This window comes from Schistocerca cancellata, chromosome 9 (assembly GCF_023864275.1).
Source record: "Schistocerca cancellata isolate TAMUIC-IGC-003103 chromosome 9, iqSchCanc2.1, whole genome shotgun sequence".
Taxonomy (NCBI): Eukaryota; Metazoa; Arthropoda; class Insecta; order Orthoptera; family Acrididae; genus Schistocerca; species Schistocerca cancellata.
In genome coordinates, this window is record NC_064634.1 from 4,723,459 (window position 1) to 4,747,034 (window position 23,576).

Here is a 23,576-nt window from a genome sequence, read left to right on the forward strand (position 1 = left end):
GTATAAGTCGGACCCGCGTGTCGCCACTATCAGTGATTGCAGACCGAGCGCCGCCACACGGCAGGTCTAGAGAGACTTCCTAGCACTCGCCCCAGTTGTACAACCGACTTTGCTAGCGATGGTTCACTGACAAAATACGCTCTCATTTGCCGAGACGATAGCTAGCATAGCCTTCAGCTACGTCATTTGCTACGACCTAGCAAGGCGCCATTACCAGTTACTATTGATACTGTAATCATGTACCGTCAAGAGCGACGCTCATCATTAATGGATTAAAGGTAAGTATTCCACCAGCTACGTCCGTTTTTCTAAAGTCTAATTTCCTTGTCCTGTTCCAGACCTCACGCCAGCCCGCGTGAGCTAAAACGCGTGCGTTTCGGCTTCCTCTAGTACCCGGTGTTGGCTCTCCTTCCAACCCACAACAATTAGAACCACTGGCTTCATTATGTTGTAGATCCCGTAGATTTGTCATCTTAGTGTGTGAGGAGTAGAGAAAGTTCTAATTATCAAGAGGAAATAATAAAGTTAAGTAAGCAATTGTTTGTTTATTTGCAGATACGTGTCTCCATCCCTCGTAAACACTGAAATCCCTGCACCACAGTACCGTACCGCGCCGCTAGATGACCAAAAAATGCGATGGCGCAATCCCTTTATAACGTGGAGTACTGTATACAGTAAACCGCTTACTGAGACTGATGGATAGCGACGCTGTGCAACAGACAGTATTGCGTTGGCGGAAGTGGGCAGGACGCGAGTAACGTGGAGTGAGGGAGGGGGGGGGGGGATCCTCGACGTCGACGACTGGCATCTCACAATCGAAGCGGCGGTGCAAAAAGCGAAACCCAGACAGGGGTTGGCTTCCAGCGCGTTTCACGCCGCTCTGACCGTGACAGAGGGCACCGCCAGTTGGGTTCCGCAACTGCCCCCCCCCCGGCCCCTTAAGAAGCTCGCCGAACTTCGGCAGCCGTGTTTGGCCAGTCTAGGTGAATCCTTCAGCCCCTTAGTCACCTTCGACGACCACTAGCTGTACCGTAACTATCTTAAGACAGAGGAGAAAACAAGCATTTGGAATGCTTGGATTCGCAACTGCCCAAAAAGATGAAGACCCAATCATCGTCATGTAGGGTGATGCTGAGATTTCTTGGAATTGCCACAGAGTGGGGCTATCAGATAATACTTGTAACAGGGTAAACCATCATAAGAGCATAGCACCGAAATCTCACGACGAGGTGACAGACAGCTGTCTAGATGAAGCATCGCAGGAAGCTACCCAACAGTTTTTTTTTTTTAATTCCATGAGAACAGATCTGTCCAATCTGCTCAGGACACAGTTACACACGCTGCTTCTTTGGGCTATCAAACTGTTTCTCACTACCTCCCCTACCTCCCCCCCCCCCCCCCAACGCCCTCACATATTCTCCTGGCATTGGACCCAGTGACTCCTTCCTCTTTCCACAAATGGAAATACTGCTGAGTGGCATGCATTTCCAGTTTGACACTGAGATCATACTGCACTATATGGGAACGGTATTGCTCTATAATGTGCTGAACAGGTACAGTATTGCACTATGCTGTACTCTATGAGCATTCCACTGTACTATACTACACTGTATGAGCATTTGTACTATAGTGTCCTGCACAGGCACTATACCATACCGTATTGAACTGCACAGGTACTGTACTTTGACACATTGTGCTGCAAAGGTACTGCACTGCATTATACAGTACAGTACAGGCGCTGTATTTTTTTATACTGTGCTGTACGGACACTGTAGTTCATTCTGCTCAAGCCCTGTACCTCCTTCTACTGTACTGTACGGGCACTGTACTGTACTGTGCTATGCTGCACTGTATTGTGTTGTACTGTACTGCACTGTAATGTAATGTAACGTAATGTATGGACTCCTGACTTAACTACAGTGTAATGTATGGCCACTGCATTGCTCTGTGCTATACTGCACTATATGGACACTGTACTGTACTGTGCTGGCACTGTATTGCAGGATACTCTACTGTGTCAGCACTGTACTTTCTTATAATGTGCTGAACAAGCACAGTAATACACTAAATTGTGCAGTAGGGGCACTACACTGTACTGTACTGTATGGTCACTGTTTGGGCACTTTAACGACTGTACTGTACTGTACTGTACTCTACTGTATGGGCTTTATTTCCCAGTATGCTGTACTGTGCACGCATTTTGGACTATATCGTACTGTGTGGGAACTGTACTGCATTAACTTTTACTGTACAGGTACTGTACTTCCTTCTGATGCACTGTACAGGCACTGTGCTACATTCTACCATACTATACATGCACTGTCTTGTGCTATAGTGTGGTGTATCGTACTAGCACTGTGTTTCACTGTACCGTACAGGCACTTTATTCTGCTATATTGTATTGTGCATGTGTTCTACTGCACTACACTGAACTTTAAGAGCAATGTATTTCATTTAGTTGTTCAAATGGCTCTGAGCACTATGGGACTTAACAGCTGTGGTCATTAGTCCCCTAGAACTTAGAACTACTTAAACCTGACTAACCTAAGGACATCACACATATCCATGCGCGAGGCAGGATTCGAACCTGCGACCGTAGCAGTCGCACGATTCCGGACTGCGTGCCTAGAACCGCGAGACCACCGCGGCCAGCCATTTAGTTGTGCTGCACAGCTGCTGTACATTGCTCTACTGTATGAACACTGTTTTACACCATACCATACTATACTCTACTGTACTGTACAGGCATTGTATTCCACTGTATAGTACTGGACAGACACTGTACTTATCATACTGTACTTATGATCAACGTATCACTCTACACTGTACTGTATCGGCGCTGTACTTAGTTATACTGTATTGTATGCACCCTTATAATGTACAGGCACCCTACTTCTTCGTACTGTACAAGCACAGTACTTCGTCAGTGTGCCACAATACTGCACTGTAAGCTGTCATTCCTTTTTGTAATGTCTTCTCCAGCAACAAATTTTCCGCAGTTCTTTCCATATCGTCCATTCTTTTATTTATTTTGCAATTCCAAGGCGCATGTAAGTAGCTGTGCATACTTCTGATGATGAATTGCGTATCTGATGTAGTAAAGGCACGAACTGCAATTTTTATTCCGAAATTCGCCATCGATTCGATGTTTTGAGCTCAAGTATATTTGTTTTCATAATCGGCACTTTGCAGACATCAGCATCCAGTGCAACAAAGTCATCTAGTGATACCATAGTACAGTTTACAGATTACTTTTTTTGCTGTTGCGCATAAAAAATAAAATATTTTAGGTAGCTGGATTTAAAAACAAACACCATGAAATGACTTTGACACAAAATTCACTTATTTTGACTCTTACTTCATCTACTTTGACAACTGTACAACAAATCCAAAAACTGAATTTATTTTTTTATTTTTAATTTTATTTTACTTTTTTATTTATTTATTTTTTTTAGAGAGAAACGGCGATGTAGCAGGAGCAGCAACCGTTGCTTAGTTACTTCACTTTGGCAAAAAACACTAAGAAAGCAGGGGGCAGTCGCGTCTCCAGAAAGCAGGTGCATGATTTCGTCCGAAAAGCAAAAGCTTTTCGTAGTGAACGATTTTTAATTTTGTTAAAAGAAGAAAAAGGGTATTAAATTACCTAGGATATTTTCGCAACTGCAGTATTATTTCTTGATAATCGGTTTTTCGTGAACGTTTTGCATGGTACGTATACTGAGCTAAAGTAAACAATAATACGATAAACTGCGTCTGTTGACAACAAATAACTGCGCAGTTTGTGGTCTAGTGCAGACGGTGAGACGGAGCTTGTTACATTACGCCACAATACCCGCTCGTGAATTATCGATGACGGCCTGTCGTTACACTACCATAAGTGGGATGACGGCGTATGCGTTTGTTTCCCCTGCCGTAAAGCCGACCTAACTGGCGAGAAATTAACTCAACCCTTCGACAGGCAATTTCGCGTTACACCACTTTTACTGTAAACAAGCGTCAAAAACACGTCCGTACTGTGAAGCATCAAAAATTAACATGACGCGGTGAATATTGCTGGCATTACTAACATTTTTTAGTTATTTTACATCGATTTTATTCCTAACTGGTTGTATTACTAACATTTGTTAAGTTTTATTACACTGATTGTACAATGAATAATTTACGGCTCATAACAGTAGAACTTTCTCTGCAGAGAAGGGCAAAACACAGTTTGTACGTCAGCGCACAGTCTCTTCCAGCCACATATATTTTCAGGAAACTGCCCTCACGAAGAAGTACACCGATTTTTTTTTAAATTTTACATGACATCTTTACGCCCCCACCAAGCCCGTGACAACAATAACATAGCTTTCCGCTGTTGGTGTGTGCTGCTGCCATTTGAAAATCTAGGCTATCGTGTTCGAAGAGGTCATGACGAAATGGTCCAAGCCAGTCACAGGTGACAGCAACATGGAAGTCAGGTAAAATGGGCAAATAAAATGGAAGCTCTCGTATCCGGACTATCTGGAACCGTATCTCATCCGAATATAGAAATCCAGATAATACGGAAAATCGGGAAATATTAGATCGAAGTTGGTTGAAGTGCCATAAACATACACGTTTTATTTATTTTGACGTAAACGAAATAATTACACATTATTTTCAAGTAACTTTTGAGCGTATGTTGAAGAAAGAAACAGTGCTCTACCAACTCAGCTAAGTAAGCACGACTCAAGAGCCGTTCTCACAGCTTTACTTCCGCCAGTAGTAGCTCAGATTGTAAGAGCACTTGCCCACTTACGGCAAAGGTCGCGAGAGTTCGAGTCTCGGTCCGGCACACATTTTTAATCTGCCAGGAAGTTCCACACCAGCGCACACTCCGCTGCAGAGTCAAAATTTCATTCATAATTGTACATAACGTTGTTAGAGAACAGCGATCTTTATTTTTATAAAATTATTTACAAGCAGTGTTGATCGCAGCCGATGTTAACTTCAGACCGGTTTCGGCGGTTTAATTACGGTCCATCATCACAGTTTGCACCTCTGGATGACGGCGATGGCGCCTGAACCGCTGTGGAGGTCTCAAACACTGTAACTGTTCTAAAATAATTTTTATGAAAATTTCATTCTAAAAATGTAATTGTTGGTTTGTCCAAAATCGGGTATCTCAGAAAGTTCTTGACCGAATGCGTTGAAATTTTGCCGTAACGTTGAACTCTAATAGAGCCGTGTTGTTAGGTACGCGTTTTTATTTTTTATTGATATGTGATTTTTATGACTTTTTTCTGACAACGTTTCACTACAATTAAATTTGAAAAAATGTATTACACTTATTAAAACAGGTTTATAAAAACACACGCGTATTCCAATTAAACTTTGTATCATGTTTTAAACATCTGGTCAAAAACTTTTGGAGATTTGCGATTAGGAACATTTACAGTTTCTGCAAAAGTACAAAAGTAGATTCTAGTTTTTTCAGACTCTCAATTCTCCGAAAGTTCTTCACGGATTGCTTTGAAATTTTGACGCAACTTTACATTCGATACTGAAGTGCTTTTAAATAACTACTGGAACGCCATCTGGTTTATACGTAATAAACACGGAAACATTATACAAATGTATCGTGACACAACGTTGAATTCTACAATATGAGTGTGTTTTTAGGTACCAAATTTTTTAATACACACACACACAAAGGGGAAAAATCTCAAAATGTTCGTTTCCGATTTACTTCAAATTTTTATACATTACTGTAATAAAATGGGTTTAGAAAACATCGTTCCTGTGAAACACAACTAGCTCTTTGTTCACATGAGGTGGTGAGTGCTATTTACAAGGGATTTCAGGTCGATTACGTATTTCTGGATTTTGCGGAAGGCTTTGGACACTGTACCACACGAGCGGCTCGTAGTGAAATTGCGTGCTTATGAAATATCGTCTCAGTTATGTGACTGGATTTGTGATTTCCTGTCAGAGAGGTCACAGTTCGTAGTACTTGACGGAAAGTCATCGAGTAAAACAGAAGTGATTTCCGGCGTTCCCCGAGGCAGTGTAAGAGGCCCTTTGCTGTTGCTTATCTATATAAACGATTTGGGAGACAATCTGAACAGCCGTCTTAAGTTGTTTGCAGATGACGCTGTCGGTTATCGACTAATAAACTCATGAGAAGATCAAAACAAACTGCAAAACGATTTAGAAAAGATATCTGAAAGGTGCGAAAAGTGGCAGTTGACCCTAAATAACGAAACGTGTGAGGTGATCCACATGAGTGCTAAAAAGGAACTCGTTAAACTTCGGTTACACGATAAATCAGTCTAATCTAAAAGCCGTAAATTCAAGTAAATACCGAGGAATTACAATTACGAACGACTTAGATTGGAAGGAACACATAGAAAATGTTGTGGGGAAGGCTAACCAAAGACTGCGTTTTATTGGCAGGACACTTAGAAAATGTAACAGACCTACTAAGGAGACTGCCTACACTACTCTTGTCCGTCCTCTTTTAGAATACTGCTGAGCGGTGTGGGATCCTTACCAGATAGGACTGACGGAGTACATCCAAAAAGTTCAAAGAAGGGCAGCACGTTTTGTACTCTCGCGAAATATGGGAGAGAGAGTCACAGAAATGTCCGCAGCTCGTGGTCGTGCGGTAGCGTTCTCGCTTCCCGCGCCCGGGTTCCCGGGTTCGATTCCCGGCGGGGTCAGGGATTTTCCCTTGTAAGTAGGCTGTTTATATTTTCTTTATGTAAGTAGGCTGTTTAGGTTCTTATATTGGTAACGCCGCCGCCACGTAGCGTTCTCTGTATGAAAATGAAATCACTGGCTGTGCTGTGTGCAGTCTGTAGCTAGTTTGCATTGTTGTCTGCCATTGTAGAGGGGCAGCTGGATGTTAACAGCGCGTAGCGTTGCACAGTTGGAGGTGAGCCGCCAGCAGTGGTGGATGTGAGGAGAGAGATGGCGGAGTTTTGAAATTACATATATTATGACTTGTGATGATATTAAGGTAAATACAGTGTTTGTCCTCTATTAAAATCTTTCATTTGCTAACTATCCCTATCAGTAGTTAGTGACTTCCGTAGTTTGAATCTTTTATTTAGCTGGCAATAGTGGCGCTCGCCGTATTGCAGTAGTTCGAGTAACGGAGATTTTTGTGAGGTAAGTGATTTGTGAAAGGTATAGGTTAATGTTAGTCAGGGCCATTCTTTTGCAGGGATCTTTGATAGTCAGATTGCGTTGCGCTAAAAACATTGTGTGTCAGTTCAAGCACAGTCTGGTATAAATTGTTCTAAGGGGACGTTTCATATGTCGACCCTTAGCCTAGGATACCTCACTGGAATCTTCTGATTTTTTCTTGTAGTTTGTGTATTTAGTGTAGCTTTTGTTTATTGCTAGCGCATAATTGTAGAGAGAATCTCCTTTGTAGTTGCAGTCTTTCATTGTTGTACTGTAAAACAGTTGTGGCATGCATGTAGATTTGCACCAAGTATTTCGCAGCTGCAATTAACTAGATATTATTTTCAGTGCTATATTAATGTGTTCTCTTATTTTTGCTATTCAAATTGTGCTTTTCTGTGTTATCGTGTGAAATATTGTGACAATAATGGCGTGTGAAAAACGTAACACTCGGCTCCAAAGTAAACTAAGAAATGACAGTGAAGACGAAAGCAGTGTGTTGGCCCCACCATGTAATGAGTTAACTAATGTTCAAAGTAGTAATTTGGTAACTGCATAGGGAAATGGAGCGGGCGTCAAACAATGGCGTAGACAGTCACAGGTAGTGAACAGGGAAGCATTATCGATCGATCGGTCGGCAACAGCTCGCCTCAGGAATCCGAAATGATAGGACACAATTTTGCAAATACTGTAGATTCAGGTTTTGCGTCCTCACCGTTTTCTCAAATAAGTCAAGACACATTTTCAGCTTGTCAAAATGTGAATGTTGCCGGTGCAAATGCACTGCCGAAAAGAGTAGAGGAACAGATTCCAGACACTAATACATTGTTATTACAACTAATGCAACAAATGGAACAAAATCAGAGACAAACACAGCAAAAGCTGCAAAAGTTAGACACAATGGAACAAAATCAGAGACAAACACAGCAAAAGCTTCAAAAGTTAGACACCACACTTGAACAAACACGTGAAGATTTAACTACTGAGTTACATAACATTGAATCGAAATGTCAAAAAGTCTGTAATGACGTAAAAACACAAATTTGTGAACATTTTCAACCTATTTTTTCGCGGCATGAAAATGCATTACAGAATCACGAAGCAGCCATAAAAGAACTGCAAACTATTGTTCATGAAAATCATGAGACCTTGCAAGCTAAAATGGACTCAGTTGCATCTACCGATTCGGTTACGCAACTTGCAAAAACTCAGGAAAACTTAAAGGACACAGTAGAAAGACACATGGAGGAAATTAGTTCATTATCAGAGAAAGTAGCCGAACTTTTGGATCAGGTCACTAACTTATCTACAAAGGTAGATGATGATCTGAATGACACAAGACCCGTAGCCTTCACTGACACAGAAGAGTATGAACAAATAAGAAAATTCAAACAAAATCAGAATCAAATTAATACGCAATACAAAAGAGAAATGCGGGAAGTACAAGATCAGCTGACACAGGTAATACAAGAATTACGTGTTTCAGAGGACACTCGCGCCCCAATAAGGGAAGAGGGACATAGAAATACGGAACAGCCACAAAATAATAACACAGGGCATTTCGGTAATTATGAAAGAAATTGGCAAGGTACACCGAATTTTGAGATGGAACCGCCGACACGACGTAACAATGACCGATATGCTACTCGCCGACACGATGATTTTGACTATAAGCTGTTCATTACTACACGTAAATTCAAAACGTTTAAGAATTCTGCCAACGACATTCATCCACAAGCGTGGCTCCATCAATTCTCTCATTGTTTCCCTCCCAACTGGTCATTGGAGCACAGGTTAGAATTTATGTGTGGCTACTTAGAGAATGAACCAGCTGTAAGAATGCGATCGGTCATTCACGATTGCCACAGTGAAGGAGAATTTTACCATGCCTTCCTCTCAGCATATTCGTCTCAAGCCACACAAGACCGCGTAAAACATAGCATCATAATGATGAAACACTTCGAACAATCTGAATTTTCCAGTCTTGTGAAATATTTTGAAGACATGTTGCACAAGAATCAATACCTGTCAAACCCATACAGCCCCTCAGAACTCATCCGCATTTGCTTAATCAAACTGCCCGAACATTTGAGACATATTATTTTAGCAGGACGTTGCAAAGACGACATTGAAGCTTTTCAGGGACTGTTACAAGAATTAGAAATTGACACACAGTCGCGGGATGCGAAAACAGGAAAACAATCACTACAGGTCACATCCGTCACAATTCCGTGACGACAGAAACGATAACTGGACGCGACAAGGCTATTCTCACCACATAAATCGTGACCAAAATAGACACCACCCATATGACAACCACTGGCAGAGTAATAGTTACAGGGAAAGATCACCTTTCCGCGGTAATGACTATCACAGAGACAATCAGAGAAACAGACAATATGGTAATCAGAACTATTAGTATCAAGGGAGACAGAATAATTTCAGACGCAACAGTTCAGCGCGCAGTTACGATTCCGTGAGAAATTCTCCACCACATGACCGACAAACAAGAAACTATGTAAACTACCGACAAAACGACAGACGTGAATTTCATCAGAACTGGCGGGTTTCTAACAGAGCTGGGCCCTCTGGGCAAGGCGAATTTGTGGAAGTTAGGCCTCCTAATCCCAGTAACGGCGCGCGCCAACAAAGAAACAGACAATGACTCGCACCACAGGCAGCCACCTGCGCCCGCTGGCTCAGGGAAAAATAACATTGACGCTAACCTTGAGCAAAGTTCCAGTATTCTTTACGGACGAATACCGCATGATAATTGCATTCAAGTTGAAATTCTGCGTACTGAGAAGAGTAAAGGTTTACACCACATTTCTCATGTAAAACCATTTATTGACAGATAATCTGCTTTTTAACTTAATCTTTGCAATTTTCACTTCACGCTACTTGTACAATTTGTCACACTGAGAAACTGTTAACATGCAACTATGTTTTAAAGCTAACTAACCATCCAGTCAAGAACATAGGTAACTTAGACAAGTAATTGCGAATGCATTGTTATTGCGAACAGACGACACAGTGTTGTTATTTATACATTCCTCCTTGTTAGTTGCACGATTACGTAACGAATATACGGCTTACATACTTAGAACATATACCAGCACTGCTAATGAAATTTTCATGCAACATTTTGGTTTGCTTGAGAGTGGATTCTGGATTTGAGGTGCTTTCTGTGAAATGCCAGATGACACAGTGGTTAGTTTATGTGACAGCTACACGATTTTATCACGACGCTGCTAATACGTGACAATTTACAATGTTGCTTTTGCGGTGTATCTGTTTTATATCTGCACAGTTTTTTCTGAATCCTTCTATAAAGTGAGACATGTTTTAGTGGTGACTTTTGTGCTATTGCTACAAGGAGACAGCCTTTTCCGTAGGACAACAATACGTTACAGCACAGTACTTTCTTCATCACGGCAATAAGCGTAATAAGTATGATATCTATACGCAAAGCATTTCACTTTGTTTATCATGAGGTAAGTACATTGACTTCTGCAGAACTTAGCTTTCGGAGGACAATAACTACGACACTTCCCAGAGATTATCTTACAGCAAGACGCACATTTAGCGCTACAGGACATGTATTTGAGTGATTAATTTTGTACTTAAAACATTTATTTTTAGAGATTTTTGAATTACAAAGAAAGTTTTTCGTGATACACTTCATTCCATTGCTGTAAGCTGTAATACCTGAGGGTACAATTACAATAATCCTCAGGGGGGTACACGTTTACTTTGTGTACCATGTGTCTGGCAAGCACAAGGAGCCCTAGCTAATATGGTATTTGCTTATCCAATTTAACACATCGGTACCATATTTCTCTAACACATAAATTACACAGCTATCTGATCATTTAACAGAGAAACAAACATCTTTTTTACTACGTCAGTGACACATGTTTACGCAATTACAGAGTTGGATTACTTCACACTTAAGAAATTGTATTTTGTCTGTACTTTTTGCACTGTTCATATTTTTTTGGAACCATTGTGATACTATGAGAGCTTTGAATGATGTATTTGGTATGGGATCATGATTTTTAAAGAACGTTTGAGGTAGATGACACTTTTGACATGAGCAGAGAATTTTTTTAGATTCTGAAATTATGCAGAAAGCTACGACGTTTTTGAGATTTGACTGAGGTGTTATGATGTTACTATTACGATGACGATGTGTATTATGCTGCTGAGGTATGTTTATGATTAATAGGCTGATGCTATATGAGTTATTTGATTATGCTATGTATCTGTCATGATGAAAAATGGAAGAAGTGTTGACGAATAAGGTAAGGAATAATGAATAGAAGTTAGGGACTCTTGACTTGTGAAAAAGGATGTTGGAAACCGAGAATCGTACTTTAAGAGTTATGAAATGTGTGTAAATGCGTGAATGTATCACAATGCCGGCGAAAATTTTTTGGACACTGTTATATTCATAAGATTTTGTTTCTACAGATTTGTAACGCAAATTCTTGACCTGTGAAGACTGTCACTGTAGCGGAAACTGCTGTCGTAAATATTTCCGTAAGAAAGTTAATTGACCACCTGCACGTGCGTCGTCGGGACACAGCTGTGTCAAACACCTGGAGAACAAGCCATTAGGGTGTGCCTTTCATCGCTAATGCGACACCCTCGTTACTTGAAAACATATGATTTTTGTAATGCGTTGTGGGCACACAGCTGTGTCAAACACCTGGAGAACAAGCCATTAGGGTGTGCCTTTCATCGCTAATGCGACACCCTCGTTACTTAAAAACATATGATTACTCGCACTTTGTGCTAATTATTGAAATGCTTATGAATTGATGGGAAATATTCGTACATCTGCACACCTGATTATGACAAGTGTCTTTCTCCGAGAGTTGAGTGCTACTGACTTACGAAATGCCACATGACTATTGAATGATATTTTTATGCTTTGCTTTTCATAGTTGCTTATTTCATTTAATATCTGGTTTCCAGCTGTGTTGCAGCATTAGTTTTATAAAATAAACTTAGATGCATTTGCTAATGTGAACTCTTTCTGTCAACAGATCTATTAAATTATTATTTTATGATCCACATTCTTTAAAAAAGGAGCACTTGGAAAGGAAAGAACAATAAGAAGGAACTAGTAACAGTAACACATAATTTTCTTTTCAAGTACATGGTAATATTTTTTTACAATAAGTTGTTATGGTGCACCACTTTAATTACATAGACATTAAGATGTGAATAGACATTTCCCTTGTCTGCATTGTTGTTTTTACTGTAATATTTTTTCTGCTTGAGCTATGTCATGTCTAGGTATAAGTTGCTGCTGTTTGCCAGGCATAGTGTTATTGAATTTGACTTTTGCTAATTTCTTAATGCTGCTTGCTTCGCAAATCTGCGTTTTTTTTTTATTGCTGTTTATATTAACTGTGTTATGTGATGCTGCATTGCCTCGTCCCTTGGTATATATATCTGAGCTCAGTAGATTTAAGTTAGCTTAAGAGGGGGTAGACTATATAAAAAAAACTGACTATGGAGAATAGGTGAAGAATGCATTGCGAAGTTATATGAAAAAGATTTGGGCCCCAATGAGTATTGTACAATCAGAAATAATTAGTTTGAAGGAAATATGAATAGAATACAGGAAGGAGGTATAAATAGGACTTTTGGGAATAATGATGAACGAAGGGAGATCTCCATGCAAAATACTGCAGTAAAACAAACCCTGTCCTTTCCTTTTGTGTCATCCCTCTATATGTTTGTGTACCCTTGTGTATTTGTGTTTTTCCTGTCTTTATGTGTTGATGTGTTTATGTGCTGATGAGAGCTATGTTGTAGAATTTTTCTAATACTCTGTTATTTTCTTTGTAAAGATGCTTAGACATTATTTATTCTGTGTTGTTTTAATGCTCATGTGTGAAGTTGACGTTTCAAAAGTGATTCTGATCTTTTATTTTTGTACTCATGTCATCATTCCTGTAACACTGATGTATATGTTTATTTCTATTCTTTTGTAAAGCCTGTACTACAAATGTTATCTGTATTGTTATGTTTTTAATTATGTATTTTGTACCTTTGTCATTGTATTCTTATGTTATAAAATTGTAATTGACAGCAGTTCATCAAATTAAGTAACTTGTAAGTTCCATCTCACTGCACACATTTCTGTTGGTCATAGTATATGGACAATATGTGAGAAGTAGGGACTGATAGTGTTTGCACGTGTGTTAATAATTCAGCAAAGGACTGGATAACAGCATTGCTGGTTCTAAGGACAATTCCAAAAACTTTGTGAGTGCACAAGTGGTGGTTATGGACTTGTTATATTAACTGCAAGACTCTTCACTGGTGATTGTGCACCCGCACAGTCGCAACAGATGGCTGCTGGCCGTCTCCACAAGGACTGCAGTGGGTCTGCATCTTTGATGGCCCATCAATACCACAATCTCTACCAGGACTACAGTGGGCCTGTCCACACTTTCTACAAGGACTGCAGTGGGTCTGCACCTCTGATGGCCCACCAATACCACAATCTCTACCAGGACTACAGTAGGTCTACTCTGTGATGACCTATCTACCAATCTTCTTCAAAACGTCGAATGACTCTGCTGTGGGTTTGCTCTGTTGTGGCCCATTACCTGTCTGCATGTCAAGAGTCAGCACTGTCTTTCCGTTGGAAGGACCACACTACTTCTTCAAGACTGCATGGAAATCCACTACTTCTGTGTGCAATTTTTTTTACTAATGAGACAATCTGAAAAAAAACTTTAATTACTATTGTGATGAACGATCAGGACTGTCTTTATGGACTGTGAGAAAATTTTAGCTTTTGACCAACATTGTATCAATAAGTGTGTGCATTTTATATCTTTGTTACTATAATTGTGAAAAATTTTTGTCAAATCTGCATTGGCCAGTGCCCAACACCATTTGTAAAAATTTTTTGTGGGGAGCATGGGGGCTATGTAAGTAGGCTGTTTATGTTTTCTTTATGTAAGTAGGCTGTTTAGGTTCTTATATTGGTAACGCCGCCGCCACGTAGCGTTCTCTGTATGAAAATGAAATCACTGGCTGTGCTGTGTGCAGTCTGTAGCTAGTTTGCATTGTTGTCTGCCATTGTAGAGGGGCAGCTGGATGTTAACAGCGCGTAGCGTTGCACAGTTGGAGGTGAGCCGCCAGCAGTGGTGGATGTGGGGAGAGAGATGGCGGAGTTTTGAAAAATGTCATGAACTGCTGTATATATTATGAATATTGAGGTAAATACAGTGTTTGTTCTCTATTAATATCTTTCATTTGCTAACTATCCCTATCAGTAGTTAGTGCCTTCAGTAGTTTGAATCTTTTATTTAGCTGGCTGTAGTGGCGCTCGCTGTATTGCAGTAGTTCCAGTAACGAAGATTTTTGTGAGGTAAGTGATTTGTGAAAGGTATAGGTTAAAGTTAGTCACGGCCATTGTTTTGTAGGGATTATTGAAAGTCAGATTGCGTTGCGCTAAAAAACATTGTGTGTCAGTTCAAGCACAGTCGTGTATAAGTTGTTCTAAGGGGACGTTTCACCCTGCCTCATGATGACTGGGTGTTGCGTGATGTCCTTAGGTTAGTTAGGTTTAAGTAGTTCTAAGTTCTAGGGGACTGATGACCATAGATGTTAAGTCCCGTGGTGCTCAGAGCCATTTGAACCATTTGAGTCGCAGAAATGATACAGGATTTGGGCTGGACATCATTAAAAGAAAGGAGTTTTTCGTTGCGACGAAATCTTCTCACCAAATTCCAATCACCTACGTTCTCCTCCGAATGCGAAAATATTTTGTTGACACCGACCAAAATAGGAAGGAACGATCACCTAGATAAAATAAGGGAAATCAGAGGTCGTACGGAAAGGTATAGGTGTTCATTCTTTCGGCGCACTATACGAGATTGGAGTAATAGAGAATTGTGAAGGGGGTTCGATGAACCCTCTGTCAGGCACCTAAATGTGATTTGCAGAGTATCCATGTAGATGTAGATAAAAACGTTAATCGACACATAGGTTATATGGCTTATCGGAGTTTATCATTAGAATAGTACGACACAACCTGAATATAAAATAACAATATAACGGGGCTCAAGTTGAGGGGCGGGGGGAGGGGGAAGTGGACGAAGACAGCCTGCGGCCGACTCACCACGGGAGTTATCCTGTGCGCCATCAGCTCGGTGAGGAGGCGGTTGTAATACCAGAGGGGAAGGGGAAGTGGAAGAAGACAGCCTGCGGCCGACTCACCACGGGAGTTATCCTGTGCGCCATCAGCTCGGTGAGGAGGCGGTTGTAGTACCAGAGGGGAAGGGGAAGTGGACGAAGACAGCCTGCGGCCGACTCACCACGGGAGTTATCCTGTGCGCCATCAGCTCGGTGAGGAGGCGGTTGTAGTACCAGAGGGGAAGGGGAAGTGGAAGAAGACAGCCTGCGGCCGACTCACCACGGGAGTTATCCTGTGCGCCATCAGCTCGGTGAGGAGGCGGTTGTAGTACCAGAGGGGAAGGGGAAGTGGAAGAAGACAGCCTGCGGCCGACTCACCACGGGAGTTATCCTGTGCGCCATCAGCTCGGTGAGGAGGCGGTTGTAGTACCAGAGGGGAAGGGGAAGTGGAAGAAGACAGCCTGCGGCCGACTCACCACGGGAGTTATCCTGTGCGCCATCAGCTCGGTGAGGAGGCGGTTGTAGTACCAGAGGGGAAGGGGAAGTGGACGAAGACAGCCTGTGGCCGACTCACCACGGGAGTTATCCTGTGCGCCATCAGCTCGGTGAGGAGGCGGTTGTAGTACCAGAGGGGAAGGGGAAGTGGAAGAAGACAGCCTGCGGCCGACTCACCACGGGAGTTATCCTGTGCGGCATCAGCTCGGTGAGGAGGCGGTTGTAGTACCAGAGGGGAAGGGGAAGTGGACGAAGACAGCCTGCGGCCGACTCACCACGGGAGTTATCCTGTGCGCCATCAGCTCGGTGAGGAGGCGGTTGTAGTACCAGAGGGGAAGGGGAAGTGGACGAAGACAGCCTGCGGCCGACTCACCACGGCAGTTAGCCTGTGCGCCATCAGCTCGGTGAGGAGGCGGTTGTAGTACCAGAAGGGAAGGGGAAGTGGACGAAGACAGCCTGCGGCCGACTCACCACGGGACTTATCCTGTGCGCCATCAGCTCGGTGAGGAGGCGGTTGTAGTACCAGAGGGGAAGGGGAAGTGGACGAAGACAGCCTGCGGCCGACTCACCACGGGAGTTATCCTGTGCGCCATCAGCTCGGTGAGGAGGCGGTTGTAGTACCAGAGGGGAAGGGGAAGTGGACGAAGACAGCCTGCGGCCGACTCACCACGGGAGTTATCCTGTGCGCCATCAGCTCGGTGAGGAGGCGGTTGTAGTACCAGAGGGGAAGGGGAAGTGGACGAAGACAGCCTGCGGCCGACTCACCACGGGAGTTATCCTGTGCGCCATCAGCTCGGTGAGGAGGCGGTTGTAGTACCAGAGGGGAAGGGGAAGTGGACGAAGACAGCCTGCGGCCGACTCACCCCGGCAGTTAGCCTGTGCGCCATCAGCTCGGTGAGGAGGCGGTTGTAGTACCAGAGGGGAAGGGGAAGTGGACGAAGACAGCCTGCGGCCGACTCACCACGGGAGTTATCCTGTGCGCCATCAGCTCGGTGAGGAGGCGGTTGTAGTACCAGAGGGGAGGGGGAAGTGGACGAAGACAGCCTGCGGCCGACTCACCACGGGAGTTATCCTGTGCGCCATCAGCTCGGTGAGGAGGCGGTTGTAGTACCAGAGGGGAGGGGGAAGTGGACGAAGACAGCCTGCGGCCGACTCACCACGGGAGTTATCCTGTGCGCCATCAGCTCGGTGAGGAGGCGGTTGTAGTACCAGAGGGGAGGGGGAAGTGGACGAAGACAGCCTGCGGCCGACTCACCACGGGAGTTATCCTGTGCGCCATCAGCTCGGTGAGGAGGCGGTTGTAGTACCAGAGGGGAAGGTGAAGTGGACGAAGACAGCCTGCGGCCGACTCACCACGGGAGTTATCCTGTGCGCCATCAGCTCGGTGAGGAGGCGGTTGTAGTACCAGAGGGGAGGGGGAAGTGGACGAAGACAGCCTGCGGCCGACTCACCACGGGAGTTATCCTGTGCGCCATCAGCTCGGTGAGGAGGCGGTTGTAGTACCAGAGGGGAGGGGGAAGTGGACGAAGACAGCCTGCGGCCGACTCACCACGGGAGTTATCCTGTGCGCCATCAGCTCGGTGAGGAGGCGGTTGTAGTACCAGAGGGGAAGGTGAAGTGGACGAAGACAGCCTGCGGCCGACTCACCACGGGAGTTATCCTGTGCGCCATGAGCTCGGTGAGGAGGCGGTTGTAGTACCAGACGGGAAGGGGAAGTGGACGAAGACAGCCTGCGGCCGACTCACCACGGGAGTTATCCTGTGCGCCATCAGCTCGGTGAGGAGGCGGTTGTAGTACCAGAGGGGAAGGGGAAGTGGACGAAGACAGCCTGCGGCCGACTCACCACGGGAGTTATCCTGTGCGCCATCAGCTCGGTGAGGAGGCGGTTGTAGTACCAGAGGGGAAGGGGAAGTGGACGAAGACAGCCTGCGGCCGACTCACCACGGGAGTTATCCTGTGCGCCATCAGCTCGGTGAGGAGGCGGTTGTAGTACCAGAGGGGAAGGGGAAGTGGACGAAGACAGCCTGCAGCCGACTCACCACGGGATTTATCCTGTGCGCCATCAGCTCGGTGAGGAGGCGGTTGTAGTACCAGAGGGGAAGGGGAAGTGGACGAAGACAGCCTGCGGCCGACTCACCACGGGAGTTATCCTGTGCGCCATCAGCTCGGTGAGGAGGCGGTTGTAGTACCAGAGGGGAAGGGGAAGCGGACGAAGACAGCCTGCGGCCGACTCACCACGGGAGTTATCCTGTGCGCCATCAGCTCGGTGAGGAGGCGGTTGTAGTACCAGAGGGGAAGGGGAAGTGGACGAAGACAGCCTGCGGCCGACTCACCACGGGAGTTATCCTGTGCGCCATCAGCTCGGTGAGGAGGCGGTTGTAGTACCAGAGGGGAAGGGGAAGTGGACGAAGACAGCCTGCGGCCGACTCACCACGGGAGTTATCCTGTGCGCCATCAGCTCGGTGAGGAGGCGGTTGTAGTACCAGAGGGGAAGGGGAAGTGGACGAAGACAGCCTGCGGCCGACTCACCACGGGAGTTATCCTGTGCGCCATCAGCTCGGTGAGGAGGCGGTTGTAGTACCAGAGGGGAGGGGGAAGTGGACGTAGACAGCCTGCGGCCGACTCACCACGGGAGTTATCCTGTGCGCCATCAGCTCGGTGAGGAGGCGGTTGTAGTACCAGAGGCCCTCCTCGTTGACGTAGTCGACGGTGCCGCGCGGCAGGATTCGCGACCAGGAGATGGAGAAGCGGTAGAAGTCAAACTGAAGCAAAAGGAAAACAAACACAAGCAGTCAGAGCAGTTTCTATTTATCCGTATCTAGTTTATCACACGAGACTCTGTAACCTCCCCCTCTCTCTTATCGACCTTAATGACAGTGAAAAATTAAACCGCGTGCACCTAATGGAAATTTGGGGAAAGCAATCGTCACCGAAGTTAATTTGTCGGTAAAGAGGGAGGAAACGGTTACAACTTGATGAAAGGAAAAATGCAAATGAAACTGGTGGAAATTAATTTTGAAAAGGGGTAGAGTTAATAAAGAAAGTAAATGTGCGGTCGTTACGTTAACAATTAATTGGCGTTAATTAGATATTTGAGATTTGGGGAAAATTACGGTCGCCAGTCCCATTGGCAACTACTATAATAACTGAAAATGAAAGATTAATGCACATATATTTAGCATTAAAAGCGTGGCAACTGAAGGTTGACACGTGTGGTGTGAAAACTGAATGTTTGTCAGAAGTAATAAATTTCGCTACACTCTGACTTAATTTAGCAAAAGAATTAATAAAACCGGAATATCGAAAATTAATTTAATGACTGAGATTAATAGTAAACTTTCTTTCTGAAGCACTACGAAATTCAATAAAATAAGGTTTGTCTTGGGCTACCTCAACAATCATTTCAAAAGCTACTTCAATCTGCGCAATTTAGAAATAAGAGATTTAACTTTGAACTTCAATTCCATGATTCTGAACAATTAACAATAGTAAAATTTAGTACGTACCAAGCCGAGCTGCAGTCAGAGGTAAGCTAAAATATGGTAACAAAACTCGCACTCTTAATTTGTGCTTGTGTAATCTAAATATTGTACCAGCTATGAATACTTTAACTGAACTTTGAAATTAAAGCAGTAAAATCGAATGATATTACTTTAATGCTGGCGTCTGAATTTCAGCGACACTCGAGTTCATTCTGGAAAAGGAAGGGACCCTGCTTGGTAATGCAATTGGGACAATGAGCAACAAAGGTTCATGCTATGTTGCTGTAATTTGGTGACACAAACCGACCAATTTGAAAAGCTGAGGTCTGTCATACTGTTCTAAAACTTTACATGCTTCCAGTCTTCCTTGTTGGTTGATTGCAGGTTTGAAGTCGTCGATCGAGGAGGTGGCGAGAGTCACTCATTGTCGGCCGTCGCTGTTGCAGAAGCTGGAGGTTGGCGCGCCTTCTTCTCGACACAGTCACCAGGCGAAACGGGCTCTTGATGTGCGCCAGCTAATGCTTCCCGTCCGCGACACCGTGTCGGAAACTATCGTAGCAAGTCGACGGTCTGGGCTGCCATTTAATTTCGTCGCAGGAACCCCTCTGGTTGTCACCAGCTGTACCCCCAACAGCACAGCCCTACGTCGAAGAAATTCTACGCCCCGCTCCGTTGCCCTTCATGGTAATCCAACGTGGGCTTACATTTGAACAAGATAACGGCCGCCCGCACACGGCGAGAGTCTCTACTGCTTGTCTCCGTGCTCGCCAAGGGGCCAGCAAGGTCACAGAATCCGTCCCAAACTGAGAAATTTTGGAGCGTTATAGCAGGGCCTTCCAACCAGCTAGGGATTCTAACGATCTATCACGTCAGTTGTACAGAATTTCGCACAATATTCCCCAGGAGGACATTCAAGAAATCTGTCAGTCAGTGCCAAGCCGACTAACCACTGGCATAAGCCCCAAAGGTGGACCAACGCGCTATTAACCTGCTGAATTTGTGAAGCTCTTTCTTTTGAATAAATCATCCAATTTCTTTGGAACTGTTGTAATATGTCTGTGCACGTACATCATGTCCATCGCTTTTCATCCCATTCTGATAATTGCTTCGTGGTGCGTCGGTTTTTTCTCTCTCTGAGACGGTATTTATCCTCGCATCGTAAGTGTCAAGTCTTTCGGTGTCTGTTGCCACGTCTACTTCATAAGGAACTCGAACACTGCAACAGTACTCTACGAGCTGCATTCAAGTTCTAAGGCCTCCGATTTTTTTTCTAATTAACTACTCACCCGAAATCGATGAAACTGGCGTTACTTTTCGACGTAATCGCCGTGCGTCCGCCGCTCGTGGTCTCGCGGTAGCGTTCTCGCTTCCCGAGCACGGGGTCCCGGGTTCGATTCCCGGCGGGGTCAGGGATTTTCACCTGCCTCGAGATGACTGGGTGTTTGTGTTGTCCTCATCATTTCATCATCATCCAGGAAAGTGGCGAAATTGGACTGAGCAAAGGTTGGGAAATTGTACGGGCGCTGATAACCACGCAGTTGAGCGCCCCACAAACCAAACATCATCGTAATCGCCGTGCAGACGTACACATTTTTCACAACGCAGACGCCATGATTCCATGGCAGCGGCGAAGGCTTCTTCAGGAGTCTGTTTTGACCACTGGAAAATCGCTGAGGCAATAGCAGCAGGGCTGGTGAATGTGCGGCCACGGAGAGTGTCTTTCATTGTTGGAAAAAGCCAAAAGTCACTAGGAGCCAGGTCAGGTGAGTAGGGAGCATGAGGAATCACTTCAAAGTTGTTATCACGAAGAAACTGTTGCGTAACGTTAGCTCGATGTGCGGGTGCGTTGTCTTGGTGAAACAGCACACGCGCAGCCCTTCCCGGACGTTTTTGTTGCAGTGCAGGAAGAAATTTGTTCTTCAAAACATTTTCGTAGGATGCACCTGTTACTGTAGTGCCCTTTGGAATGCAATGGGTAAGGATTACGCCCTCGTTGTCCCAGAACATGGACACCATTTTTTCAGCACTGGCGGGTACCCGAAATTTTTTTGGTGGTGGCGAATCTGTGTGCTTCCATTGAGCTGACTGGCGCTCTGTTTCTGGATTGAAAAATGGCATCCACGTCTCATCCATTGTCACAACCGACGAAAAGAAAATCCCATTCATGCTGTCGTTGCGTGTCAACATTGCTTGGCAACATGCCACATGGGCAGCCGTGTGGTCGTCCGTCAGCATTTGTGGCACCCACCTGGATGACACTTTTCGCATTTTCAGGTCGTCATGCAGGATTGTGTGCACAGAACCCACAGAAATGCCAACTCTGGAGGCGATCTGTTCAACAGTCATTCGGCGATCCCCCAAAAAAATTCTCTCCACTTTCTCGATCGTGTCGTCAGACCGGCTTGTGCGAGCCCGAGGTTGTTTCGGTTTGTTGTCACACGATGTTCTGCCTTCATTAAACTGTCGCACCCACGAACGCACTTTCGACACACCCATAACTCCATCACCACATGTCTCCTTCAACTGTCGATGAATTTCAATTGGTTTCACACCCACGCAAATTCAGAAAACGGATGATTGCACGCTGTTCAAGTAAGGAAAACGTCGCCATTTTAAGTATTTAAAACAGTTCTCATTCTCGCCGCTGGCGTAAAATTCCATCTGCCGTACGGTGCTGCCATCTCTGGGACGTATTGACAATGAACGCGGCCTCATTTTAAAACAATGCGCATGTTTCTATCTCTTTCCAGTCCGGAGAAAAAAAAAATCTGAGGCCTTAGAACTTGAATGAACCTCGCAGAACTGGTCGCATTACGATCTTGTATGCGATTCCCTTTCAACGTGCACTGCGCTTTCACAGAAGCCTTCCGACGCGTCCAAGTCGTCGCCTTTTCAGCTACCGATTTTGAGTAAACTTCCCATTTCATATCGCTTCTCAGGAGCTCCCAAACGCTTGTACGTTGTGACGCGGCAGCAGATGCTGGTCGCCCAACCTTGTAGTCGCCTACTGCCGGTGTCTCTCCGCCAGTGGCCACCCACACTTAGGTTTTCTGGGGCCTCCTAAAGAGCTTCAGGCGAGTGATGGGGCGGTGCCTTTGAAAGAGCGCCGTCCTCTTCTTTACCCGCCGCCCCCCCCCCCCCCCCCCAATGCGAGCTTGTGCTCTGTTTCTACTGCTCTTGCCGTCGGCGGCACAATCCTTTTTTTGGGGATAATTCTATGGTTGCACGTACAACAGACCTGGTAGTACGTGGAAACAACATTTCGTGAAGAACGTATCTCCTACGGGCTTCCTGACTTTTGCAGGGTAGAAAATCAATATTTATACATGTCGGGGGAACCTTTCACTACTAGGATTCTTTTGACGACATTTGTTAACTTTAAAATAATAACAGCAACTCTTGCTGTAAACGTGAATCTGTCGATACAACTCTGTCGAAAATAGCAAATGTAGACATGGCGGCAATGTTTCAGAGGCGGCTCAGCAGGTAATGGACTAGTGCATTAGTATGGCTAGAACGGAATACGGGATCAGACATGCCTCACTGGGAATATAGTGCACCAACAACTTGAACTGGAACTCGATTCATCTTGATAAATGGCAATCTTGCAAATATGAAGCGGCTACACAATGGTCATTGCCGAATGTACTGCGAGCGTACAATACTAAGAGTCTGTGCATCAACGGCAACACACCCTGACAGAGAGCCACAAAATAAGTTTATTTATTTTTAATTTTACTTACATTTCCTTTTGCGAGTAGTCGTCAAAGGACGTCTTTTCGAAACAACATGTTGTGCGTAAAGAAATGGTACGTATCATATATGTGTTCAAACATTTAATGTATAACTCATAATCTGCAAGTGGCTAATACGTAATATACACAGCTTACAATTATTTCAGTGAATACAGACGTTTTTAATTTTGGTATAAAAGCATCCCCAGTATGTACTCTTATGGATCGTGGCAATTTGTTTGAGCACATCTACTGATGTATGGTCTGTCGTCTGTTTTTAATTTTGTTCTCTGTCTGTAATAACCATGTTTATTTCTTGTGTTGTGGTTATGTAATCATTACATTTGGATGTGTCGTCCTGATGGCTTACAAACGTGTGGTATATATATGTAAGGACGATTCCTGAGGTAACTACAGGGTGGTCCAAAAGTCCGGAAACACCCTGATAAAATCCAAATGGAGTAGCAAACAAGGAAACAGAGTCCCTACACACAAGTAACGCGAAGGGGAAAACTTTGTAGGCTATGCCACCAACATGGCGGCCATC

The 23,576-nt window shown here is 44.4% G+C and overlaps 1 protein-coding gene across 4 annotated transcripts in view; it reads right to left on the bottom strand.

Moving 5' to 3' along the window:
- The window catches only part of LOC126101629 (myrosinase 1-like), a 521,409-nt gene that overhangs the window by 119,403 nt on the left and 378,430 nt on the right, over positions 1-23,576 (bottom strand). For all 4 annotated transcript variants that reach the window (XM_049912315.1, XM_049912313.1, XM_049912312.1 and 1 more), the window contains exon 4: positions 18,441-18,575. In XM_049912315.1, the coding sequence (XP_049768272.1) occupies positions 18,441-18,575 (135 nt within the window). The remainder of the gene's footprint in view (positions 1-18,440; positions 18,576-23,576) is intronic.